Genomic DNA, 21,187 nt, shown 5'->3' with positions numbered 1-21,187 from the left:
CATGGCTTGTAAAACAGTAAAGTCATAAATATGGCATAATCCAACTTCAACAGGGTCCATTTACGTACAAACCCAGGAGGGCTCTAAAATCCATCTGATGGATGAGCGAGCATGTACAAAGTTCTAACACTGGGACCCTGGTAAAAAGTCAGAACCAGAAGCTGCACAAGAATGGTACCGACTTCCTAAATACACTTAAGCACTAGTGAAAGTAAACTGTGCTCTTCTTTCAGCCTTTGATAGTATTTTCTTTGCTGCATTTGTGGTTCCTATATTGCATTTATGGTCATTTATTACGTATTAATGCAAGCAAATTAATGCTGGGTTTCTATCTATATTTTTAAACACTATATAAACATTCTCCAATTAGATAATCGGTGTATAAATAAAGAGGCATGAAGAGTGGAGAGAAGACCTGGAACAGGTTGACAAGTTGCGGCACCTCATAACCAAACAACACAAATTAAAGAATGTTTTACCATTAATATTAATTAAATACATGTCTAGACAACATGGTAACGCCTTAGAGATCATTTTGTACACACTTTAATGTCCATCGGTAATTTCATAAAAACTAACATTCACTACGTGGCCTTTTGCAGAAGAACTATAAAACACTTCAGGTAACAAACAAGGTGAAAATAATCAGTCTCAGGCAAAGCTAAAAATGTAACTGGCACAAACACCTTAAGACCTTCAGGCTAGAAACACGTCGGTTCAAACCTCTGCATATAAGGCATCCAGAAGAAGAGAGAATCGTAAAGCAACAGATATAAGCAGTTTCAGAACCCACCTCCACTCAGTTCACAGATGCTCTTAATCTTTTTTGTCTGGGGTAGTAAGATCAATATTTGACAAATAAAGCCGTCCAATCATGCCAGGCAGCACAGTGAGATTATGTTTAAGCTCCTGAGCCAATATTAAATTTTCTCACACCATAAACTATTGTTATTTTCTGGTACATTCACTCTGGCATCGGGAATAATACTGATGAAACCCTTTTAACAGTAGGGATTTGCTCCTACTTGCTGAACTTCCTTCACACTATTTCTACCAAAGTTAAGCAAGTGAGACGTAGCATCTTGAAAAACACAGAATGCACACATGCACCGCTTGAGCCGTTTTTGGTGAGAAAACAAAGGACAAGACTGAAAATTAGCTGTGACTGCTGGTAGATCAGCGCATAATGATCACGTAGGCTTTAGATAAACAGACTTTCTTGTGAGCTGAACATCGCTTTTTCTCCAGTCAAATTTGGGTTGTTGTCCCTGATCATGATTTAAAATTATAATAAACTCATTAGCGAATACTAAATGATTTTCTTTATCTGTGTTTAAGTGACATCATGTAAACATAATGAATAGTGGTGATAACTTTAATGTTTGTTAATCTACTTATTTCATCCTCTTCCTTGTTTGCCACGTGGTCTTTTTGAACACTTCTTCCCTTTAGGGAACATGGTTAACTTCATGAATAATTTAAGTCAGACAGAATCTAACTGTCCAAAGGTCATAAGACACTTAAGATAAGTTTTCAAAAAATACATTTTCATGCCCAACAATTGGAATTAACAAATCATCATCATCATAGAACGACAGCTATACACACGAGATATACAGCTACATTGGTCAGTAGTCAGACACATTCGATTTCTGCACACTTTAGTGGATTGTGAATGATTTAAAATGCGAACTAACTAGTTTTGCCCATCAATTTATATGGAATATAAGTGAAAAAGGATTTTTGAATATAGGTTTCCAAATTGATTCCAAATAAAAGGCTGAAATCTCTAACCTGGATGTGTCCCGCATAATCAGATTTCCATCAGAACTATCAGATTTTCTTCAAGAATCTCTGTATTTGGCTGCATTCATCCTTCCACCCTGACCAGTCTCCCTCTTCCTTCTCCTGAAAACCACCACACAGCACTCAAGAGATTTAGAAATGGTTTTACGCCGTTGCTACAGACATAGACAAAATTCTTGTCTGACAAAGGCAACAGAAAAATCTGACTTTGCTTTTGATTTTTGATTGAAAAGAATATTTTAAATAATACAACAAAGGCCAAATCAAACAACAGTGACCACTTTTGTCCAATAGGATAAATGAGTGATTACAAGATTTAAGCGATGAAATACATCAATAAATCAGTTATTTATCATCTTTTATATATTTTTTCTGTTGTATTATTTAAAATATTTGGTTGAATTTAACATCAAAGTCAGCAAAGTCAGATGTTTTCACCTTTTTAAAAAAATGATTCTCAGTTTAGTTATTTGGTTATTTGACTATCACCAAAACTTTTTTGTCTCCGGATACTGACAGACGGTGTGATAACAAGATTAAGACTAATAATATCTTAGTAACCACAGCTGCTTTCAGTTTCTGTACAACATGAACACATGATGCGACAGCTTAACCACACACCTCCATCATTAAATGCACTGCAGTAACACATGGCTTATAAAACAGTCATAAATATGGCATAATCCAACTTCAACAGGGTCCATTTACGTTGACTTTTAACAATGTGCAATATCCCATCAAAGTGCTCAGTTGGTCCTTGTTGCATCTTCACCATTCTTGCTTGAACAGTGAGTAGGCACATACTGCAGAAAGTCTTTCCTCCGTGTCACATTGTGGATATGATGAGAAACACTGCAGCAGGGCAGAGCCGGGCTCAGTGAAGTCTCAGCAGGGAGGCAGAAGATGCTGTCAGTACTGAAAGGAGATCACCGAGTTCACCTTATACACGTGGTACGAGCGATTCCAGAAAACTCTAGTGAAGTAGTTAGTGTATGGTGAGTAGTTCATTTTTATCTCATGGCAGAATCTTCCATGTTTGGAGAAGGAGTAAATATCGCCTTTGTCATAAAAAGCCTGAGTGGGACGAGAGGAGTTAGATACATTCAGACATTTTCATCAACTCATCTCATAATCAACACATTTTATAAAAAAAATTAAATTTGTAAAGACATAAAGCTGAACTAATTCTAAGTGTTCAGAAGGAGAATGATCTGAAAAGACAGCAGATTCTACAACACATCCTACTGAAAACATACTAAATGATACATATGAACTGCTTTGCTTGTTAGATTTTGTCAAATAATTTGCATAGACTTGAGGAAGCCAGTGTCTAAACTCACATGTCCATTGGAGATGTCGAGCAGGTCTTTGATCCTACAGCCCTTATTAAGACTGAGCTCATTACAAATCGATCCCTCAATGATCACATAGTTTGTCTTTTGAGATGTCAGAATCTTATAAACCTCCTCTGCAGATCTCATTGCATATACCTGATAATTCTACAAAGGAAGAAAGAAATGGATGTTAAAACTCCAATATTTGCATTCAAAACCATTCACAAAAAGAAAAAAAAAACTTGGTAAACTGGACCAAGGCTTCTGTAACTCTCACTGTAACATGCATCAGGTGGTGTTAACATATCAAACATAGACACCTTTCAAAAGGATAACTCGGGTCATTTTCTAAATTAGATGTATTGTCCACAATCACCATAAAGACACTAAATCTTTTGCACTTTCATTTGGTAAGTTGTCAGTCTGTAGCCTGGATTAGCTTGTTCGTCTCTCCCAAACCTCAATTGTTTTCCCCACACTATTAAAAAAAACCAGACACACTACCATGCACACTGCTCCACAGGGTAACAAGCTTCTTAATTCAAAGAGCGCTGATATCTGAATGAAGAAACACATCACCCAGTGGAGGTATATGTGGCACAGACAAACAAGCTGGCTGATAAGCAACTAAACAGCAGCAATGGGGCTTCATGGTTGGTTTTAGCATCTGTATGCTGATTGTGGACAATAAGATCAATTACTGAGATTATCCTTTAAACTGGCCAAAATGTACTAAAAATGGTGTCTTCACTCACTGCTAATACAAGATTTCGTTGCTTTTTCTTCCTAACAATGTAGTTTTATTCTCATTATAACCAGCATCAGTGTGAGGCACTCACATCCTCACTCCTCCTTAGCAGGCCGATGTCTGAGTAAAGGGGTAAACTGGTCACAGCTGAACCTGAACACAACTTTACTGTTCCCAACATGTGAGGGCTTCCTGCAAACACAGCTGCCACTGGAGCCTGTGACCTGCAAGAAGACGAGAGAAGACATTTGATACCAGGATAAAGACTTTATAGATGCCATTCACAAAACAATGACTAAGGGAGGATTGGTACCAGTACAATACACAGAGACAAAAGCTAAAACTTTGAGAAAGAATCTGATGTCTCACTTGATCCAGCTCATCAGCTCCACTGTATCTGTGTCATAGTACTCCGGAAGGTCAGACAACTCCGCTAAGACACGAGGATAGTACTGTAAGACACAGGAGAGCAGAGCAGAGGACATACGATTTGATTTTAAATGTCTGACATGAAAAAGTGAAAAATAAATAAATATTTACCTCTCTCCATAAACTTAAACCAATGATGGTCGGAACTGCTGTGCTCAGGATCAGAGACTGTAGATTTAAAAAAAATAAAATAAAAATAAATAAATCATAATAATAAAACACAAGCATTTGACAAACTAAACTATTTACAGTGAGAAGAATTTGATTCTTCAGTAACTTTAATTTTTAACTTTATTTATTGAAATCCCCCACTAGTCTTGAACAAGAAAGCAACTCCTTATAGGTCCCCTAAAAGTAAATATAAAGTCGGATTGGATTGGATCTTATTGCCAGACTGCTGTTAAATGTGAGCATGAGAAGTCACTCACCAGCACTACAGGGTGGATCGACTTGAGTTTGAGCCACTTAAACACGGTCATCCAGAGTTCTGGAGAACACACGCCAAACGCTGTGAACATGCAGACGTGCGGTGTCCATAAAAACTTTGTCCTGGGTAGAGAGAGGGGGAAAAAAAAACACAGCCAATTCTGCATGTGTCATAATGGAGTGGGGATGAATAACAATGCCTCGTTTATTACAGGATATTCTTGAAATTATGAAATTTACCCATCAAACAGCAGAGTCAGGCCTCCAAAAAACAATGTGTGAAAAACGTGATAGATGACTTCAGGCTGCCCTCCTATTTGTCCATCTTCCAGGCGATTGTTGCTTTTCATTGGCTGACCACTGAAGAGAAGTGAAAATATTCTCAACATCATGATAAAAGTACAGCTATGACAAATGCTGAATAAAGTTTACAGTAACAACCAAAACTGACTTTGAATAACACAGTTGAGATATTAGGCCTATTATAATTTGTATCACAGAACAAAGTTCAGGATTGAATGATGATAATGGAGCAATAATAGTACAGTGCTATAATTTTTGTAAAAATGATCTGATTTCTAGATGGAGAAGTGGGGGTTACAGCATAAACACACTTTGTTTGGATGATCCACATCATTAGCAGAGGAAAACATGGAAGAAATTGAACTATGTTAGAAACTAAAAAGGTTTCTGACAGTTTATTTTTAAGGTAAAGACAGGTTGTATGTTGTATATTTCTTATAGCATTTCTTTTATTGAAAGAAGTTCAGTATCATATGGACAAAAATTACAGCGTTGATGTGTTGACATATGTACATTTTCTTGGAGTTTTTAGTCCGTAAGTGTTGGAATACAAGACAAAACAGGCGTAATGGGATTCTGGGCTTAAATGAGATTCCTCCACTTCAGAAAGTTTTCTGTCAAACATAATTCTACGAAAGACACAAAATACTTGGTGTGGCACACGTATCTAACCTGAGTCTCCTGTAAATGGTCTGGAGGGTGGACAACATGCAGACAGTGAGGACCAGTAAGTAGAAGGGTAGAACTGAGGCCTGCGTCAGCCTCAGAAAAAAGTCCTGCCCAGGTCTCTGGAAACTCTCTTGACAAAGGAGGAAGTTTGTGACAAAATCTCTAACAAATGAAAAGAAAATATTGCTATGATAATATTACATCATACTGTCTGAACATATGAGAATTAAAAAAAGCCAACACAATAGTAAAGTTTAATTAGGCTAAATGTCCATTGTAACAGGTAATTTTGAATACTTGTACTCACGTTGTTGTGTTAAGTCCAAATTTTACTTCAAGAAACTTCAAAATGAAGTCGCCTTCACTTACAGGTACAAGTTTCTGTCAATAAATAACACTGGTTATTATCCCACAATTTAATAGCTATAATTTAATGATCTTAAATTCTTTAACAAATGGACCAGTATAGTCTGCCGCGGCCTGAACCTGTGGCTTTACCTTGACCAAATAACTGAAGGTGATCCCTGTAGTAAAGACCAGGTGGAAATGTAGGAAGAGCTTCATTACTCTGGCCACAAGAGGACCAATCTTCATTTTTTGCTGGAAGTAAATTAAATTACTATTTCAAATGAGGTACAGAAAAAAATCTTACATTTGAAAACCTGTAACAATAAAAACACTATATACACTATAATCTGTAATGTTTTATTTGACTGGATGTGGGGGAGCTGCTAACTCTACCTGGAAGAACCTCGCAAGTACTGAGCCAATCAGTAGGCTGAGCATAGGCGAGCTCAGCAAGGTCGGGTTCTGAAACTGGAACAAGTAGGCTAGGAACAAAGAGGTGAGGTAAACCTTGTGGATATCAGCCATCTGTACACAACAGACACACAGGGGTGATGGGAAGAAAGAGGAATAATGTCTTTAATCACAACTGTGAGAAATATGCATGGAAAAGGGTTTGAAAGACTGTGGTCCTCATTGTTCCAGGACTGTGTTACCTTACGTGATGGCACCAGGTCAAATGAGTCAAGCAGGAAAAGACAGAGGCCTTGAACGAAGAGGACATAGTGGCTGTGTTCCCAGACGAGGAGGAAGGTGAGGGTTGTGGCACTCATAGCAAGATAGCAAAACATCTACACAGAAATACAATTTATCAGTGTGTACAGATGCAGAGTTCCACCTAACTTGTCATGAGAGGCTCACCTCAGTCGCAGAGCTGATGTTGTTACTCAGAAATCCAGTCAATGCAGCCACCTGACATGAGAAGTAAGGCAGAGCCCAGTTGTCCCGCAGAGGAATAGCATGTTCCACTTTGGTTGTGTCTGGTCTGTGGGAGAAACAAGGAACCGCTGAATAAGGCAACACAGCAGGATCAACACTGACATATTTAGTATTTGTACATATTCTAATGTACAGTAATTGCAACCGGAACGATTAACAAAAAAAAAAACGATGGACAGGTGCTCACAAGGAAGAGTTTAAAACGAAGAGGAAGGCAACTTGACTTTGCCGATTACCTCTCATAGGAATAAAGATACTCAGGGAACATGCGTGAAGGCAAACAGATAAACCTCACACTAAAGTCTGATGAACAGTGTGAGAGAATTCTTCTCACCTGTTGATCACAAACCATGCTACAGTCAACATGCCGGCCACCCAGGTCCCGCTCATCACCCAGCTACACACAAACAGGGCAGTGACGTAGATCGCCTGGAGGCCAAAAACTGTTCCGATATAGAAGTAGATCGGTTCCACAAAATCCTGAAGGTAGAGACAGAAAAAGACGTATTCATTGTAGAGCAAAACCATCAATAACACAACTTGCTTCTGATGGATATGTGTAGTGTATAGAAATACTTTTTGTCAAATTTCATTTGTTGTTCTACTCATTTGCCCAATGCAAAATTATGATTCCTTAGGTTATTACGTGGTGGGTGCTCTGCCTTCTGGCTTTTCTGTGTTGAATTAGGCCTTTCATGCTAAATTTGCAACTAGTTGAAATTATTGAGGAAAATATTATGCCACATAACTGCTTTTACAGTATGTTGTCACCGAGTAGACTGGGAAAATCAAACCAGAAAACACCTATGAGGTATTTCACTAAGCCACTTTATCGAAACCATCCTCATAGCTGATGCCAAAAAGATACACAAGCCAAGCTTAGAAATGCAGAGTTCACAGGCTGTCGCAGCATATTACTTTGCAATGCGGAGAAGAAAAATTTCTACTTTGATGATCAACAGGCTTCCTTGGGACTGTGATGTTAGGTGTAAATTCTTATACTTGTGTAACCAACCGTAACTTCAATGTACTGACGGAAGGAACTGAAGAAAAGAGGATTATGTGTGAAAAATTTATGTAAACTTTCCAGCTGTGCTCTAAGAATTTATGGAGCAACAGTCTGTCAGTCATCATATTTTCTGTCTTACTTCCAAAAGGCTGGAAGAACCCTTTAGGTGAGGATGAGCTTTAAAACATTAAAGTGTTGAAACAGAACTTTGTGCTTTGTTCAGATAGTAAATGGTCTGCACTTATATAGCGCTTTTCTACCTATTGACACTCAAAGCGCTTTACACTGCTTCTTATTTACCCAATCACACTCACAATCTCACACACATTCATACACCGATGGGGGAGCTGCTATGCAGCTGGCCAACACTCACCGGGAGCAACTAAGTTGGGGTTCAGTGTCTTGCTCAAGGACACTTCGACATGTGACCGGAGGAGCCGGGATTGAACTAACAACTGCCTACCTGGAGGCTCAGTCTAAAAGGCCCCCTGGTGTATGACAGGAGCCTGTGAGGGTCTGTCTGTCTGGGTATGTTTCTCTGTGTTGGCCCTGAGATAGACTGGCGACCTGTCCAGGGTGCAGCCCGCCACTCGCCCAATGACAGCTGGGACAGGCTTCAGCCCCCCTGACTCTGAACTAGATTATTGGTTAAGATAATGGATGAATGATGGAGAAAAACATTTAATATCATTAAAATAGACCAGAAGTCGCCCTTAAACTCAGAATTGAGCTATAACATAACTTACCTGGCTCCCTGTGACTCTGTATATGAAGCTTGTGATAATCTCCGGGTACAAAAAGAGACGCTCCACTGCGTTGATCATCTGACCCGAAACAGTCTTGTTGTCTATAGTCAGCTCATACAACCCTGAAAAACACAAAATACATGCAGTTGATTAGAGTAAAAGAGAGTGACATTCAAAGCACTTTATTCCAGTTTACTGTCTGTTGTATATGGTGTTGTCTGAACTAATGAGTAAGACCTCTTTCAAAAGACGGTGCTGCCAACATGTGCTTGTAGTAGTAATAATAGAGCCCACTGCCTGCTTGGAAGGTGATTTCACGCTCGAGCTCCTGAGACACAACATACACAATGAGAAGTCAATTGTTACATTCATAAGATACGGCAATGAAGTGAAAATGTAAAGCACACTATTAAAAACCAAAGTCACTCACCTGTCTTGTTGAAAACCAGAACTTCCTGTCATGATACGTGGACAGATAAACGGCATAAAGCATCCCACAGGCAACTGCTGCTAAGCATCCGAAGAAGATCCTAACCAGGCGCTGGAAGAAGCCCGCTGATGAGCAGAAATGAAGCAGTATTTATAACTTTTTCTGTTGTAGGACTCGGTGTTTTTCGTGTTTCTCTGTCGTGATGCTAAAACCTTATTCTGTGGTTAAAGGCATTATTCACTAATTTTATCCATATCATAAACAAAATGATCAGTGTCACACTGATCCGATGTCTCCGTGACAGCGCTGCATGAAGTATGAATGTCAACCCCTAAAATGTTTAACACTTTAGCACAGTCTTAGACACAATCACTTTGATTCTGTGGGTTATTTGACAGATGTGTCAAGAAAAACAAAAAGATCACCAGATCAAGCATTAGACGTCAGAAAACAGATGGACACTGAGAACGCTTTATAAAAGGTGGTGTCTGTCAATGCTTAAAGTACAACTTACAAGTAGAAAAACCTTTGGATCTTTGGACAGACGCTCCGCCTGTGTTTGATCGGTGCTTTTTATGCCTACTTTCATCTTCTTTAACTTCCCCTTCATTTTTCTGCTGCGACCTGTCATCTGCTCCACCATCTTCCGTCTTCAGTGACTCATAATTATCTGCTAATGTGTTAAAACAGACCATCAAACCGTGACAGAAAAACGTTTTATCTATGTTAAGACTCTAGAAAAGTGAGCGTTAACATACAGGATGTTTCTACAATTGAAGCTAACTAGTGTTAGGTTAGCAAACTGCTAAACTAGCGTAACTTACGTCCTGTCTGCAACCCTGGCTCGTTTTGACGCTCCTCGTTTTTATCACCTTCCAAAGGTTCTGTTTTCCGGCATCTTAACTCAGTCATGACGAGATAAAATTAACCCGAAAGAAGTTGTCTGATTTGTTTGAGCTAGCAGCATGCTAAAGCTGCTAATAAGCAGTTAGCTAAACCCAGATTAATATTTCTCTTGCGCTTAGGTGACAGGACAAGGCAGAGCGCTCCAACTCTGTAGAATGACTTTTCTTGCTCAAAGTTGCAAATTGTCAGGGCTGCGGCTGCAGCGATACGTGATGCTGACACCGTGGAGAACTGAAGCTACCACCGCTGCAGCATGGCTGTGACCGGAACGTAGCGGAAGTTGCCGATGGCGACAAAAAGCAGCGAAGAAGAGTGCAGACCAACGTCTTCTTTCTTCTTCTTTTCCTTTCGGCTGCTCCCTTTCAGGGGTCGCCACAGCGAATCATGTGCCTCCATCTAACTCTGTCCTCTGCATCCTCTTCACTCACACCAACTAACTTCATGTCCTCCCTCACTACATCCATAAATCTCCTCTTTGGTCTTCCTCTAGACCTCCTGCCTGGCAGCTCCAACCTCAGCATCCTTCTACCGATATATTCACAGTTTCTCCTCTGAACATGTCCAAACCACCTCAATCTGGCCTCTCTGACTTTATCTCCAAAACATCTAACATGAGCTGTCCCTCTGATGTACTCATTCCAGATCCTGTCCATCCTCGTCACTCCCAAAGAGAACCTCAACATCTTAAGCTCTGCTACCTCCAGCTCTGCCTCCTGTCTTTTCTTCAGTGCCACTGTCTCTAAGCCGAACAACATTGCTGGTCTCACCACCGTCTTCCTGTCGCTTGGAAAACCTTATATTGTTGCATTATCCTGCTGACGCCTTTATTTTCTTATGGCACAAGTTTATTAATTCTCAAGACATTAATGATGGTTTAGAATGTAAATTATTCCATCGGTCCCACTTCAACACTTCAATACTAAAACACGAAATAACTATAATATTATTTATAGGCAAAATATTGCCTTTTTTATTTAAGCAAACCATAATTTTTGGGTTGGGGGGGCTCTTGAGAGGCTGACGGGTGGCCCTTGGTGGCTGGTCGGGGCCTCACCCGGTGGGGTGGGATTCGACCTTACGGCCTTTTGTATCCCAACGCCTGCCCATTGATGCCCCAGGCACAACACGCTGTGGCAACCCCTGAAGCATTGTGGGTGTGTGACAAGTCAGCTGCTACAGACAAAGACTGACCCCATGTAATATAAATGAAGTAAAAGCACTTTAATCCAACATAACATGAGTTTCATTGCTGCATGCTGTGTTTGCTTCAAATGAAAGCAGACATTTAACTCACACCAAAGAGTGTTAAATTATAAAATTAAAACCAGAGCAAATGCCCATGTGAACAACAGCTTAAACAGTAAAATAACATAAAATAATGGTGATAAAATCTTTTAGGAACGTGCAAAAGGTAAATCGTACCTTAAAAACCCGCAGAACAAATTGGATCACTTTACATGAATCCAACACGCTGCTTTGCACACTGAGTGCACACTTCAAAGAAAAACAGAAATGTAACTTACACCAGTGAGGGCTAAATTCTCTTAACAAGTGAAAACCAGAGCAAATGGCCAACTTAAACAACAGCTACAAATAGTAAAATAAAGTAATGTTCATAAAACCTTTTCAGAACCTGCAAAAGTTGGTCCCAAACCTAAAAACCTGCAGTAAAAATTAGTCAATAATATTAAGTAATTGATAATATCATCTTACATCAACATGTATGTATGCATATAAAACACAGACTTGAACTTTAAATGAACACTGACTGTGATGTTTAGGTGTCTCTCCGATAGATTTGGAACAGTTTGCAAGTTCCTTAAACTTGGGAGCCTCTAAGTGGTTTAAATGTTGCAGAGCAGAAGCTTTAAGTTGATTATGAACATTCATTCCTTCATACTATACAGCTACAGATTTTTAAGCTGCTTATTCTTTTTCTGATGATTCTCCCGAGGCCTCGGATTCTTCCGCCAAACTCTCCGATTCTTCTTTCCAATCCCCAGATTCTTCAGCAAGCTCCTTTTTTTCTTCAGTGAATAATAATATTATTATTAATAATAATACAAAAAAAATGTTAATCCTAATTTGCATTGTTTTAGCATTAAAATTCAGTTCATTGTGTGATCAGTACCTCCTTCGGTCCTGTTCAGGCTTCCTGTTGACCCAGCATCTTCACCATCACACCTCTCTAATATTATTCTCAAGATTTTGGTCACTTGTGGGTGTTTAGCAGATTTGATTAAGGGCTCATCATCTGAACTGTTGCTTGACAAACCTGAGGGGGGGGGAAAATAAGTTTGAATAATAAAAAAAACACAAATATTACAAACTTATTTAGAACAGGAAAATATTATATTTACATATACTAAACAAGTTTTACTGGGCAACTGTAGTCAGTATTTGGTCTCTATAGCTAGTAAATGTGGCAGAAGTAGACAAAATGTAAAAAACACTCAAATGCAAGTGCTAATGCTTTCTTTCCTTACAAAGCACTTTACATGTAGAAGTACCACTTTAAATTATAGTATGAGATTTTTTTTTTTGTCATTTCGGCTGTTATCCCTTAAGTTCAGGGTCGCCAGAGCGGATCATTGTCCGCATGTTGATTTGGCACAGTTTTTGCGCCGGATGCCCTTCCTGACGCAACCCTCCCCAATTTCTACTCGGCTTGGACCGACACTGCACAGCTGGGGATGGGAATTTTAAATTATAGTATGAGTAATGAGTAAAAAATGTATTCAAATGTTCATGAATTCCTCAGAGTCCAGATTTCTTTCACGTGAGCCTGATTAACTGTGAAGGTTCCTGTACTGGTATCAAAATTTACTTAAAGTACCAAAAGTAAAAGTACCCATTATGCACAATGGCCTTTTTCAGAACAATATATCCATAATAATAACTATTTATTGTCGGATTATATTTGGTCTAGGAGAAATATTAAAAACTAAACGCTCAATTAAAGCACAAAGCAGCTTAAAATTGTATTTAAACATCAAATTTAAATTGATCTTGTACCGTTTGTGATATGATCTTAGTGCTTTACCTGACACAATCATCTTTCTTGGCTTTTTTGAAGTGGTAGTCCTCTTTTTTGTTTTGTTTTGAGTTTGGTCGCTTTTTGGCTTCTTTTTCACAAGATTAATCAAGGGTTCATCATCCGAGCTGTCATCAGAGACCCCTGCTAAACACCAATCCCAGTAACAGTACAGTAAGTATTTAAAATACTGCCTTTTAATGTTCTGGTGACAAAGTTAAATATCGTTTTGCTCATTCATATTGGCTGTTAGGTTACCTGGCCTTTTGTTGTGTGCTCCAGTTTCCTTCTTCGTGTTTTTCTTTAGTGGTTTCTTCTTGGCAATAAGATTTACCAGGGGCACATCATCATCATCATCATCTGAGCTGTTATCTGAAAACAAATCTTCATTAGTATAATGAGGACTAAAATAATTTAAAGTACTTCCTACCTTTTAATAACTTATGTGTACCTTTTGTTTTTGTTTTCTTCTTGTCTGCAGCTTTTGTTGTCATCTTTTTTATTGTTGCCAGAGGTTCTTCATCCGAGTAGTCGCTGGAAGATTCTGCATATTTAACTACAAAAACAAAAACAATAAAAAGCTGTTTGTATTTTGTACAGCGTTTAGAGGCGATTTTACTAGTATCCGGTGGCCCAACAATTATCCACTCCAGGGATAGTTGTATGACAAAACACTGAACATTTCTTAATTTTCACATTTCTCAACTTAGCCGTAACATAGTAATTTTACAGTACATGTTTACGAACGGTAATTTCACACTTTCACAAAGCGTCTCCATGTGCCCCCACACTGTACCTTTCACTTCTACCTCGTCCCGGTCCCCACTACCCTTGTAGTCGGTTCTTTCTATCAGCTCTAATAGCTGTATCTTGTAGCTCCTATAGCTGTGTCTGTTCCTTCCAAAGGCTGAGCTGAACTGCTTCGCTTGTAAAAAACTTTCTATGTATATTGTTGCTACGACAACTTATTAAAAAAAACTTAAAAGGTAAATTTCAAAGGCAAACTTTAGGGACACTTCAAAGGCATGACATCATTAATGACATCATCAATGCCTTAAATACAAATAAACGAACACAGAGATAACTCCGGTTCGCTCTTACTCAGGAGATGTGGGGAAAATATTTTAGAAGTGTTCAGATTTCTATTTTTCACACCTACCCATTTTCTTTGCTGCATTCCTTTTGGATTTCTTTAATGGGGTCTCGTCTCTAGATGGCGTGACAGATGCCTTTCTCGAATGCTGTGACCGAAGTTTCTTAGCAATTTTACTCAGAGGCTCATTATCTGAACTATCATCCTCAGCTGGTGATTCTGTATAATAAAATAAAGAGTAAGTGTCTACTACGGAGAATAGAATCTTCCTCTGACCCTTCAGGTCCATGGCAAAAAAAAAATTCTCTTACCCTTCTTCTTTTTATCAACAGATTTTTTTGGAGACACTGAGAATGATTTCTTTGCAGCTTTAGAACACACTCTGCCAATCTTAACCAGAGGTTGATTGTCAGAGCCATCTTCTGTGTTCAGTTCTGAAAACAGTGTATATAGTAAAAAAAATTACACTTCAAACACAAAATAAGTATAATACATGATTGATGGCACGGTCTTGTCGTCACCTGGTTTGTTATTATTTGTGCAATTAGATCTGGATGCTTTCCTTTCTTTTTCCTCTGATTTCTTAGCGGTTGCAGATGTAGCTTTCTGATTTATTGGTGGCTTGTCATCCGAAGAATCGTCAGAAGCTACAAAAGAAGAAAACAAATTTTTTTTAGAAGGATACAATATGTTTTCAAGAAACTAAATGAGCCATTGTTTAGTTTAGTCAAACCTGCAAAAGCCCTGTCCTTGATGATGATGACTATTCCAGAGCTGGTAATTTTGCAAAACCACATATAAAATCAAGCTAAGTGATGTCTACAAACCAGAAGAATTTAGAAAAAGAGCTTTTAGCTTGAAAAGCTGGCCATCAACATCCTGTGAAAGTCGCGATAAATGTTATGTAAAGTAAAGCCCTCACATAACTGCAGAGGAGCAGCAGGAAGGTACACTGTTCCACTTTTCACCATTGCACAAACAGGGTGGAAGCTAACCAGATGGAAAGCTTAACTGCAACTGCATCACAAAAGTCAATTTATAAAGTGACTCTGCAAAGCAATATCTGGATAAGTCAGAGTTGTTCTGGAAACAAGTTGTGGACACATGAAGTTAAAATGATTAAAATGGAGCTCTTAGACAACAATTACCACCAATGTTTTGAGTTAAAAAAAAAAAGAATACTTTGTGAACTGTTAGCCATGTAGGTGGAAATATTCTGCTTCGGGGTTGTGTGGTAGCTAGATGGAAGATTGTACTGAATATCAAATTGTTGATACAAATGCCCTGCAGTCAGTCACGAAAGTGAACAAAAAGAGGTTGGGTGTGTGACCTCTATAGCAGAGAAAAACAAATCGAGTCTTCTAGAACAAACCACAAGTGTCTTCTTGTGCCAGTCCCAATTCTGGATAAATGTAGTGTAAGGAAGGGCCTCCGACATAAAACACATGCCAAATTAAACATGCAAATCATGACTTTCACACCAAATCTGACTTCCATACCAGATCAAACAGGCTAACAACGGGTTAACAACGGACGCCACCGGTGCTGTTGACATACAGGGTGCCAGTGGAAATAGGGCTAATTGTGGTCGAAGAAGGAGAGTAGAAGCTGTGTTCGTAGGCAGAGAGAGAAGAGGAAAGCTTAGAGTGAAGGAATGACAGTAGGGACTTTGAATGTTGGGACTATGACAGGGAAGGTTAGAGAGTTGGTTGACATGATGCAGGTCATGATGATTCAGGAGCAGGTTTCAAGTTGTTTTACCAAAAAGAACGAATGTTGTGTAGTTTTCTGGGAGGAGCTGAGACAGGCTCTGGGTGTTCAGGCGGTGCTTCCAAATGACTGAACCACTACAGCTAATGTGGTCAGGGAGACATGGTGGTAGAACGAGGAAGTTCAGGGGCGGCTGTAGCTCAGGTGGTAAGGCAGTCGACTATGGACCACAGGGTCAGAGGTTCGATCCTGGCTACATGTCGAAGTTGTGGGACATCCAGTTGTTGGACACATGAAGTGTCCTTGGGCACTTGGTGTGTGTGTGAATGGGTGTATCAACATTGTAAAGCGCTTTGTATATATCGGCAACAATTTACCATTCCATAAGCGACTATTTAGGAGTGTATATAGCAAAAGAGGTTAGCTAAGGAGAGGACTGAAGAGAGTAGAGTAGGAGTCACAATAGGACTATACAATAATAGTAGAGTAGGAGTACAGGGAGATGCAGCATAAGGTGAAGGTAGAGGTAAAGGAGCCACACGATTAGCACAGAGCACATGAGGACTTGTGTGCTAGGTTGGACACTAAGAGGTGGATTTGTACAGGTTGGCAATGCAGAGAAATAGAGATGGGAAGGATGTGCAGCAGGTTAGTGTGATTAAAGATAAGGATGGAAATGTATTGACAGGTGCCAGAAGTAAGGAAGGAAGGAGAACTTTGAAGTGAAGTGAGGAGGATGTTGAAGAGGATGAAGAGTGGAAAGGCAGCTGGTCCTGATGACATTGGTGTGGAGGTATGGAAGTGTCTAGGAGAGGTGGTGATAGAGTTTCTTTAACAAGATCTTGAAGAGTGAGAGGATACTGGAGGAGAAGTGTACTGGTGCCAGAACAAGGGAGATGTGCAGAGCTGTGGCAACTGCAGAGGAATAAAGCTGATGAGCCACACAATGAAGTTTTGGGAAAGAGTAGTGGAAGCTCGGCTAAGGGCAGAGGTGAACATTTGTGAACAGCAATATGGTTTCATGCCTAGAAAGAGAACAACAGATGCAGTATTTGCTTTGAGGATGCTGATGGAGAAGTACAGAGAAGGTCATAGTCTTCGTAGAAAACGTATGACAGGGTGCCGAGAGAGGAGTTGTGGTATTGTATGAGGACGTCTGGAGTTGCAGAGAAGTATGTTAGAGTGGTGCAGGACATGTGTGAGAGTTGTAAGACGGTGGTGAGGTGGGCTGTAGGTGTGACAGAGGAGTTCAAGGTGGAGGTGGGTCTGCATCAAGGATCGGCTCTGAGCCCCTTCTTGTTTGCTCTGGTGATGGACAGACTGACAGATGAGGTTAGATAGGAGTCTCCATGGACTATGATGTTTGCAGATGACATTGTGATTTGTAGTGAGAGCAGGGAGCAGGTGGAGGAAAATCTAGACAGGTGGAGGTCTGCTCTGGAAAACAAGAGGAATGAAGCTTAGCCGCAGCAAGACAGAAGACATGTGTGTGAATGAGAGGGACCCAGGTGGAATGGTGAGGTTACAGGGAGCAGAGGTGAAGAAGGTGCAGGACTTTAAGTACTTAGGGTTGTTCAGAGGAGAAACTGTGAATATATCGGTCTAGAGGAAGACCAAAGAGGAGATTTATCTCCTCTGTCTATTAACACTGCAGGTCAATGAAGACAAAATTAGCTTACCTGGTTTCTTTTTATCAACAGTTTTTTTTAGAGGAATTGAGAAAGACTTCTTTGCAGCTTTAGATGGCACTTTGGCAATCTTAATCAGAGGCTCATTGTCAGAGCTTTCACCTGCGTTCAGATCTGAAAAAAAGATGCATGTAACAAAAATGTAAAGCCATTGTTTATGGTTTAAAAAACAGCAAGTGAGAGCCATATGGTGATGCAACCACCAGCGTTCTTACCTGCATTAGTGCCATTAGCTTTGGATGATTTGTTTTCTTGTTTCTCTGGTGTCTTAGCAGATGCTGAGGCTATTTTCATTTTTATTAATGGCTCATCATCCAAAGAATCCTCAGAAGCTACAATGGGAGAAGACAAAAATAAACAACCTTTAGTAAATTATGCTTTCAGAAGCCACAGTTTGACAAGCTAAAACTAGTTTAATTAAACATTCTACACAGTATTTGTTTCATGCCTTTTCATGAGCATATTTGATATCTTTGGGTTAGAAATTAAGGTGCGTGTTTTTACGTGATTGTTTCTCTGCATTTTTTGTCTTAATCAGCATGGAGAGAAGGTCAAAGATATGAGAGCTTGCTTGAGCTGTCCCTCCCTTAACAGTCAGACATACAACCTTTTTAACATGACTAAATTCCACATCTTACATAGGTCTAATAAAAAGGTCATGAAATAAATTTCCAGGTCTTATGCAATTAACTCCAAAACAAGTGTGGCACAGGAAGGTAGAGCGGTCGTCCACCAATCCTGTAGTTGTCGGTTCGATTCTTCGACACTGTCTAAGTGTCCTCAACAAGAATCTGAACCCCCAACTTAGTTGCTCCCGGTGAACGTTGGCCAGCTCCCCTATTGGTGTGTAAGTGCGAACAGGTGAATGAGAAGTACTGTAAAGCTCTTCGAGTGGCAATAGGTAGAAAAGCGCTATATAAGTGCAGACCAGTTCCCATTTACAATCACTTATAATAAGAGGCTATAAAGTTAGTATGACCATGAATAAACATCGTCATGTTAAGCCAGTCACAATGCAACTGCAAGGGGACACAAGCCAGTGTCGTCTTGTGCCAGCCCCAAGTCTGGATAAATGCAGAGGGTTGTGTCAGGAAGGGCATCCGACGAAAACAAATGCCAAATTAAAAATGCGAATCATGACTTTCACACCGAAAATGACTTCCATACCAGATCGGTCGGGGCCCGGGTTAACAACGACCGCCACCGTTGCTGTTGACTTACAGGGTACCGGTGGAAATTGGACTAATGTTGGTCAAAGACGAAGAAGAAGAGGAGGAAGGTGTGTTCGTAGGAAGAGAGAGAAGAGGAAAGCTAAGAATGTAGGACTGACAGTAGGGACTTTGAATGTTGGGACTATGACAGGGAAGGTTAGAGAGTTGGTTGACATGATGCAGAGAAGGAAGGTGGACATACTGTGTGTCCAGGAGACCAGGTGGAACGCTAGCAAGGCTAGAAGTTTAGGAGCAGGGTTCAAGTTGTTTTACCATGGGTCAGATAGGAAGAGAAATGGAGTAGGAGTTATCCTGAAAGAGGAGTTGGTGAGGAATGTTCTAGAGGTGAAAAGAGTATCAGACAGGTTGATGAGTCTGAAGCTGGAAATTGAAGGGGTGAGGTTCAGTGTTGGTAGTGGTTTTGCCCCACAGGTAGGATGTCAGTTATTAGAGAAGGAGAAATTCTGGAGTGAGTTAGATGAAGTGATTCAGAACATCCCCAGAGGTGAGAGACTGGTGATCGGTGCAGATTTCAATGGACACGTGGGCGAACGGAACGGAGGTGATGGGAATGTGATGGGCAGATTTGGTCTTCAGGACAGGAATGCAGAAGGAACGACGGTGACATACCTGTGGAGGTATGGAAGTGTCTAGGAGAGGTGGCAGTAGAGTTTCTGACTAGTTTGTTTAACAAGATCTTGGAGAGTGAGAGGATGCTGAGGACTGGAGGAGAAGTTTACTGGTGCCAATTTTTAAGAACAAGGGAGATGTGCAGAGTTGTGGCAACTACAGAGGAATAAAGCTGATGAGCCAAACAATTAAGTTGTGGGTAAGTACAGGATCAGGAATTAGTCACAATTCCAAGTAGTCAGAATTTATTCAACTAAAAAACTATTAACGGTATTAACAAACGTCACAATAACATTAAAAGTACTCACTATGTGCTGTAGAATGCACCTCTCGGGAAAGTTATTAAATATATTGCAAAACTTGATTACTACTGATGCATGAACAAGTGTGCAGAAATGTTGTTTTGTAGCTGATTGAGGTATTTTTATAAGCTGTTGAGATCTGAACCTTTATGTTTTGGAAACTGATCATGTTCTGTATGTAAGATGTTCATTTGTAAGGAACTACAGATGTCAGATGACAGGGGATAAATGCATAGTGTCTGAGATGATGTGCTATAAAAAAAAAACTAGACAGTACTATGAAACTGTACATAGCTAATGTAATTCAGCAAGAACCATAGAAAGTTAAGCTTCTACTAAAGTACAAGACGGCCCTCTTAAATATAATGGATTAAAAGTGAGTCATAATATGAAAATTCTTGAAAAGCGCAAGAACATGAAAATTGAACTAAGTATAGTACTTGAGTAAATGTAGTTCGTTACTTTGTGTTTAAAACTTAGGTTGCTGTAGTGCTGACACACCAAAAAAGAACTCGTCCACCTCAACTTAACACGTAATTTCATTCGATCCGTGTAAAAGTACCAGTGTGACGTGTGTTAAGCCGAAGCTAGCACCAGTATTGTCCAAGTTGAAACGTTGACGCTAGCTAATGTTAACATTAATTTAGCCTTTAGCTAAACCCAGTCCAATAACACAAGTTTCTTCCATTAAAAACTAAAAACAATGCTAATCCAACTACCTGAAAATCCGTGCACCACATTAGCGGGTATAGTGTCGCTGATGCAGTCCATTTTGTTGATCCGCGTAGACATACGATCCTAATAATCCAATACGCGCCAAGTTTGGCTAGTTTGCCGTTACTGTTATTAGCCTTTTACTTCGCAGCTTCTTGTTCTAGCTAGTTGTTAGTGTGCTATTCCGCCAATCGACGGCCACAGTCACAGCGCCAAAGAGTGTCAGGAAACGAGCCTAAAAATCAGTTTCTCCATTCGTGAATGTAGTACGTTCCCAGTTTCACATTTTGTTTGTTTATTTCCGTTCAGGTTTAGGGCGCCGGCGAGTGTTGATGACGACACCCTGCAGCACTTGTTTACTGGTTTCAGCAGTTGCTTGGCAACTAAAAGTTTCTTATTTACTGTTTTTTTTATGATATGACTTCTCTATGCTGTAAATATCTCAAAAGTTCAATATTATTTTATTATTACTTGTAAATTGCACCTTTTCACCAGCTTTTTGTTAAACCTAGTAACTCTACTTTGTATGTCCTGACTTATTTTAAATAGGAGAATAAAGAATATGGCAAACGTACAAAGTGAATTTACTCAAGTAAATTTTTTTAAAGTGTTATATCCCTAATGCATCAATAAATGAATAATTGTATATTCATTATTCTTAAAACTGTAAATCTGTATTATGTACATTGATTTTACGCATTGTCTCTCAGCTACT

General features: G+C 39.6%; 2 protein-coding genes across 6 annotated transcripts; both read right to left on the bottom strand.

Moving 5' to 3' along the window:
- Positions 1-530: 530 nt before the first annotated feature.
- Positions 531-10,735, bottom strand: LOC137105987 (probable C-mannosyltransferase DPY19L4). Of its 2 annotated transcripts, none has more exons than XM_067489038.1 (19): positions 10,009-10,735; positions 9,699-9,854; positions 9,185-9,309; positions 8,992-9,082; positions 8,755-8,876; positions 7,334-7,479; positions 6,922-7,045; positions 6,717-6,851; positions 6,457-6,588; positions 6,214-6,315; positions 6,023-6,096; positions 5,719-5,877; positions 4,984-5,103; positions 4,746-4,866; positions 4,429-4,485; positions 4,258-4,340; positions 3,980-4,112; positions 3,147-3,305; positions 531-2,880 (listed from the first exon to the last, which is right to left on the bottom strand). In XM_067489038.1, the coding sequence occupies exons 1-19, from the start codon at positions 10,094-10,096 to the stop codon at positions 2,716-2,718; spliced, it is 2,292 nt and encodes a 763-aa protein (XP_067345139.1). In that variant the 5' UTR covers positions 10,097-10,735; the 3' UTR covers positions 531-2,715. The 2 variants fall into 2 exon arrangements, with proteins under 2 accessions (XP_067345139.1, XP_067345054.1); XM_067488953.1 differs by having other exon boundaries at positions 9,699-9,857; positions 10,009-10,728.
- A 552-nt stretch (positions 10,736-11,287) lies between these two features.
- Positions 11,288-20,809, bottom strand: LOC137106095 (nucleolar protein dao-5-like). 4 transcript variants are annotated; one of them, XM_067489143.1, is made up of 11 exons: positions 20,478-20,808; positions 17,831-17,947; positions 17,607-17,729; positions 14,739-14,864; positions 14,529-14,651; positions 14,284-14,436; positions 13,576-13,680; positions 13,383-13,496; positions 13,134-13,271; positions 12,222-12,365; positions 11,288-12,117 (listed from the first exon to the last, which is right to left on the bottom strand). In XM_067489143.1, the coding sequence occupies exons 1-11, from the start codon at positions 20,548-20,550 to the stop codon at positions 12,017-12,019; spliced, it is 1,317 nt and encodes a 438-aa protein (XP_067345244.1). In that variant the 5' UTR covers positions 20,551-20,808; the 3' UTR covers positions 11,288-12,016. The 4 variants fall into 4 exon arrangements, with proteins under 4 accessions (XP_067345244.1, XP_067345335.1, XP_067345420.1 ...); XM_067489234.1 differs by having other exon boundaries at positions 13,134-13,268; XM_067489319.1 differs by lacking the exon at positions 13,134-13,271 and having other exon boundaries at positions 20,478-20,809.
- Between the last annotated feature and the right edge of the window lie 378 nt (positions 20,810-21,187).

Source organism: Channa argus, chromosome 1 (genome assembly GCF_033026475.1).
Source record: "Channa argus isolate prfri chromosome 1, Channa argus male v1.0, whole genome shotgun sequence".
NCBI lineage: Eukaryota > Metazoa > Chordata > Actinopteri > Anabantiformes > Channidae > Channa > Channa argus.
This window is presented reverse-complemented; position numbering and strand designations above follow the sequence as displayed.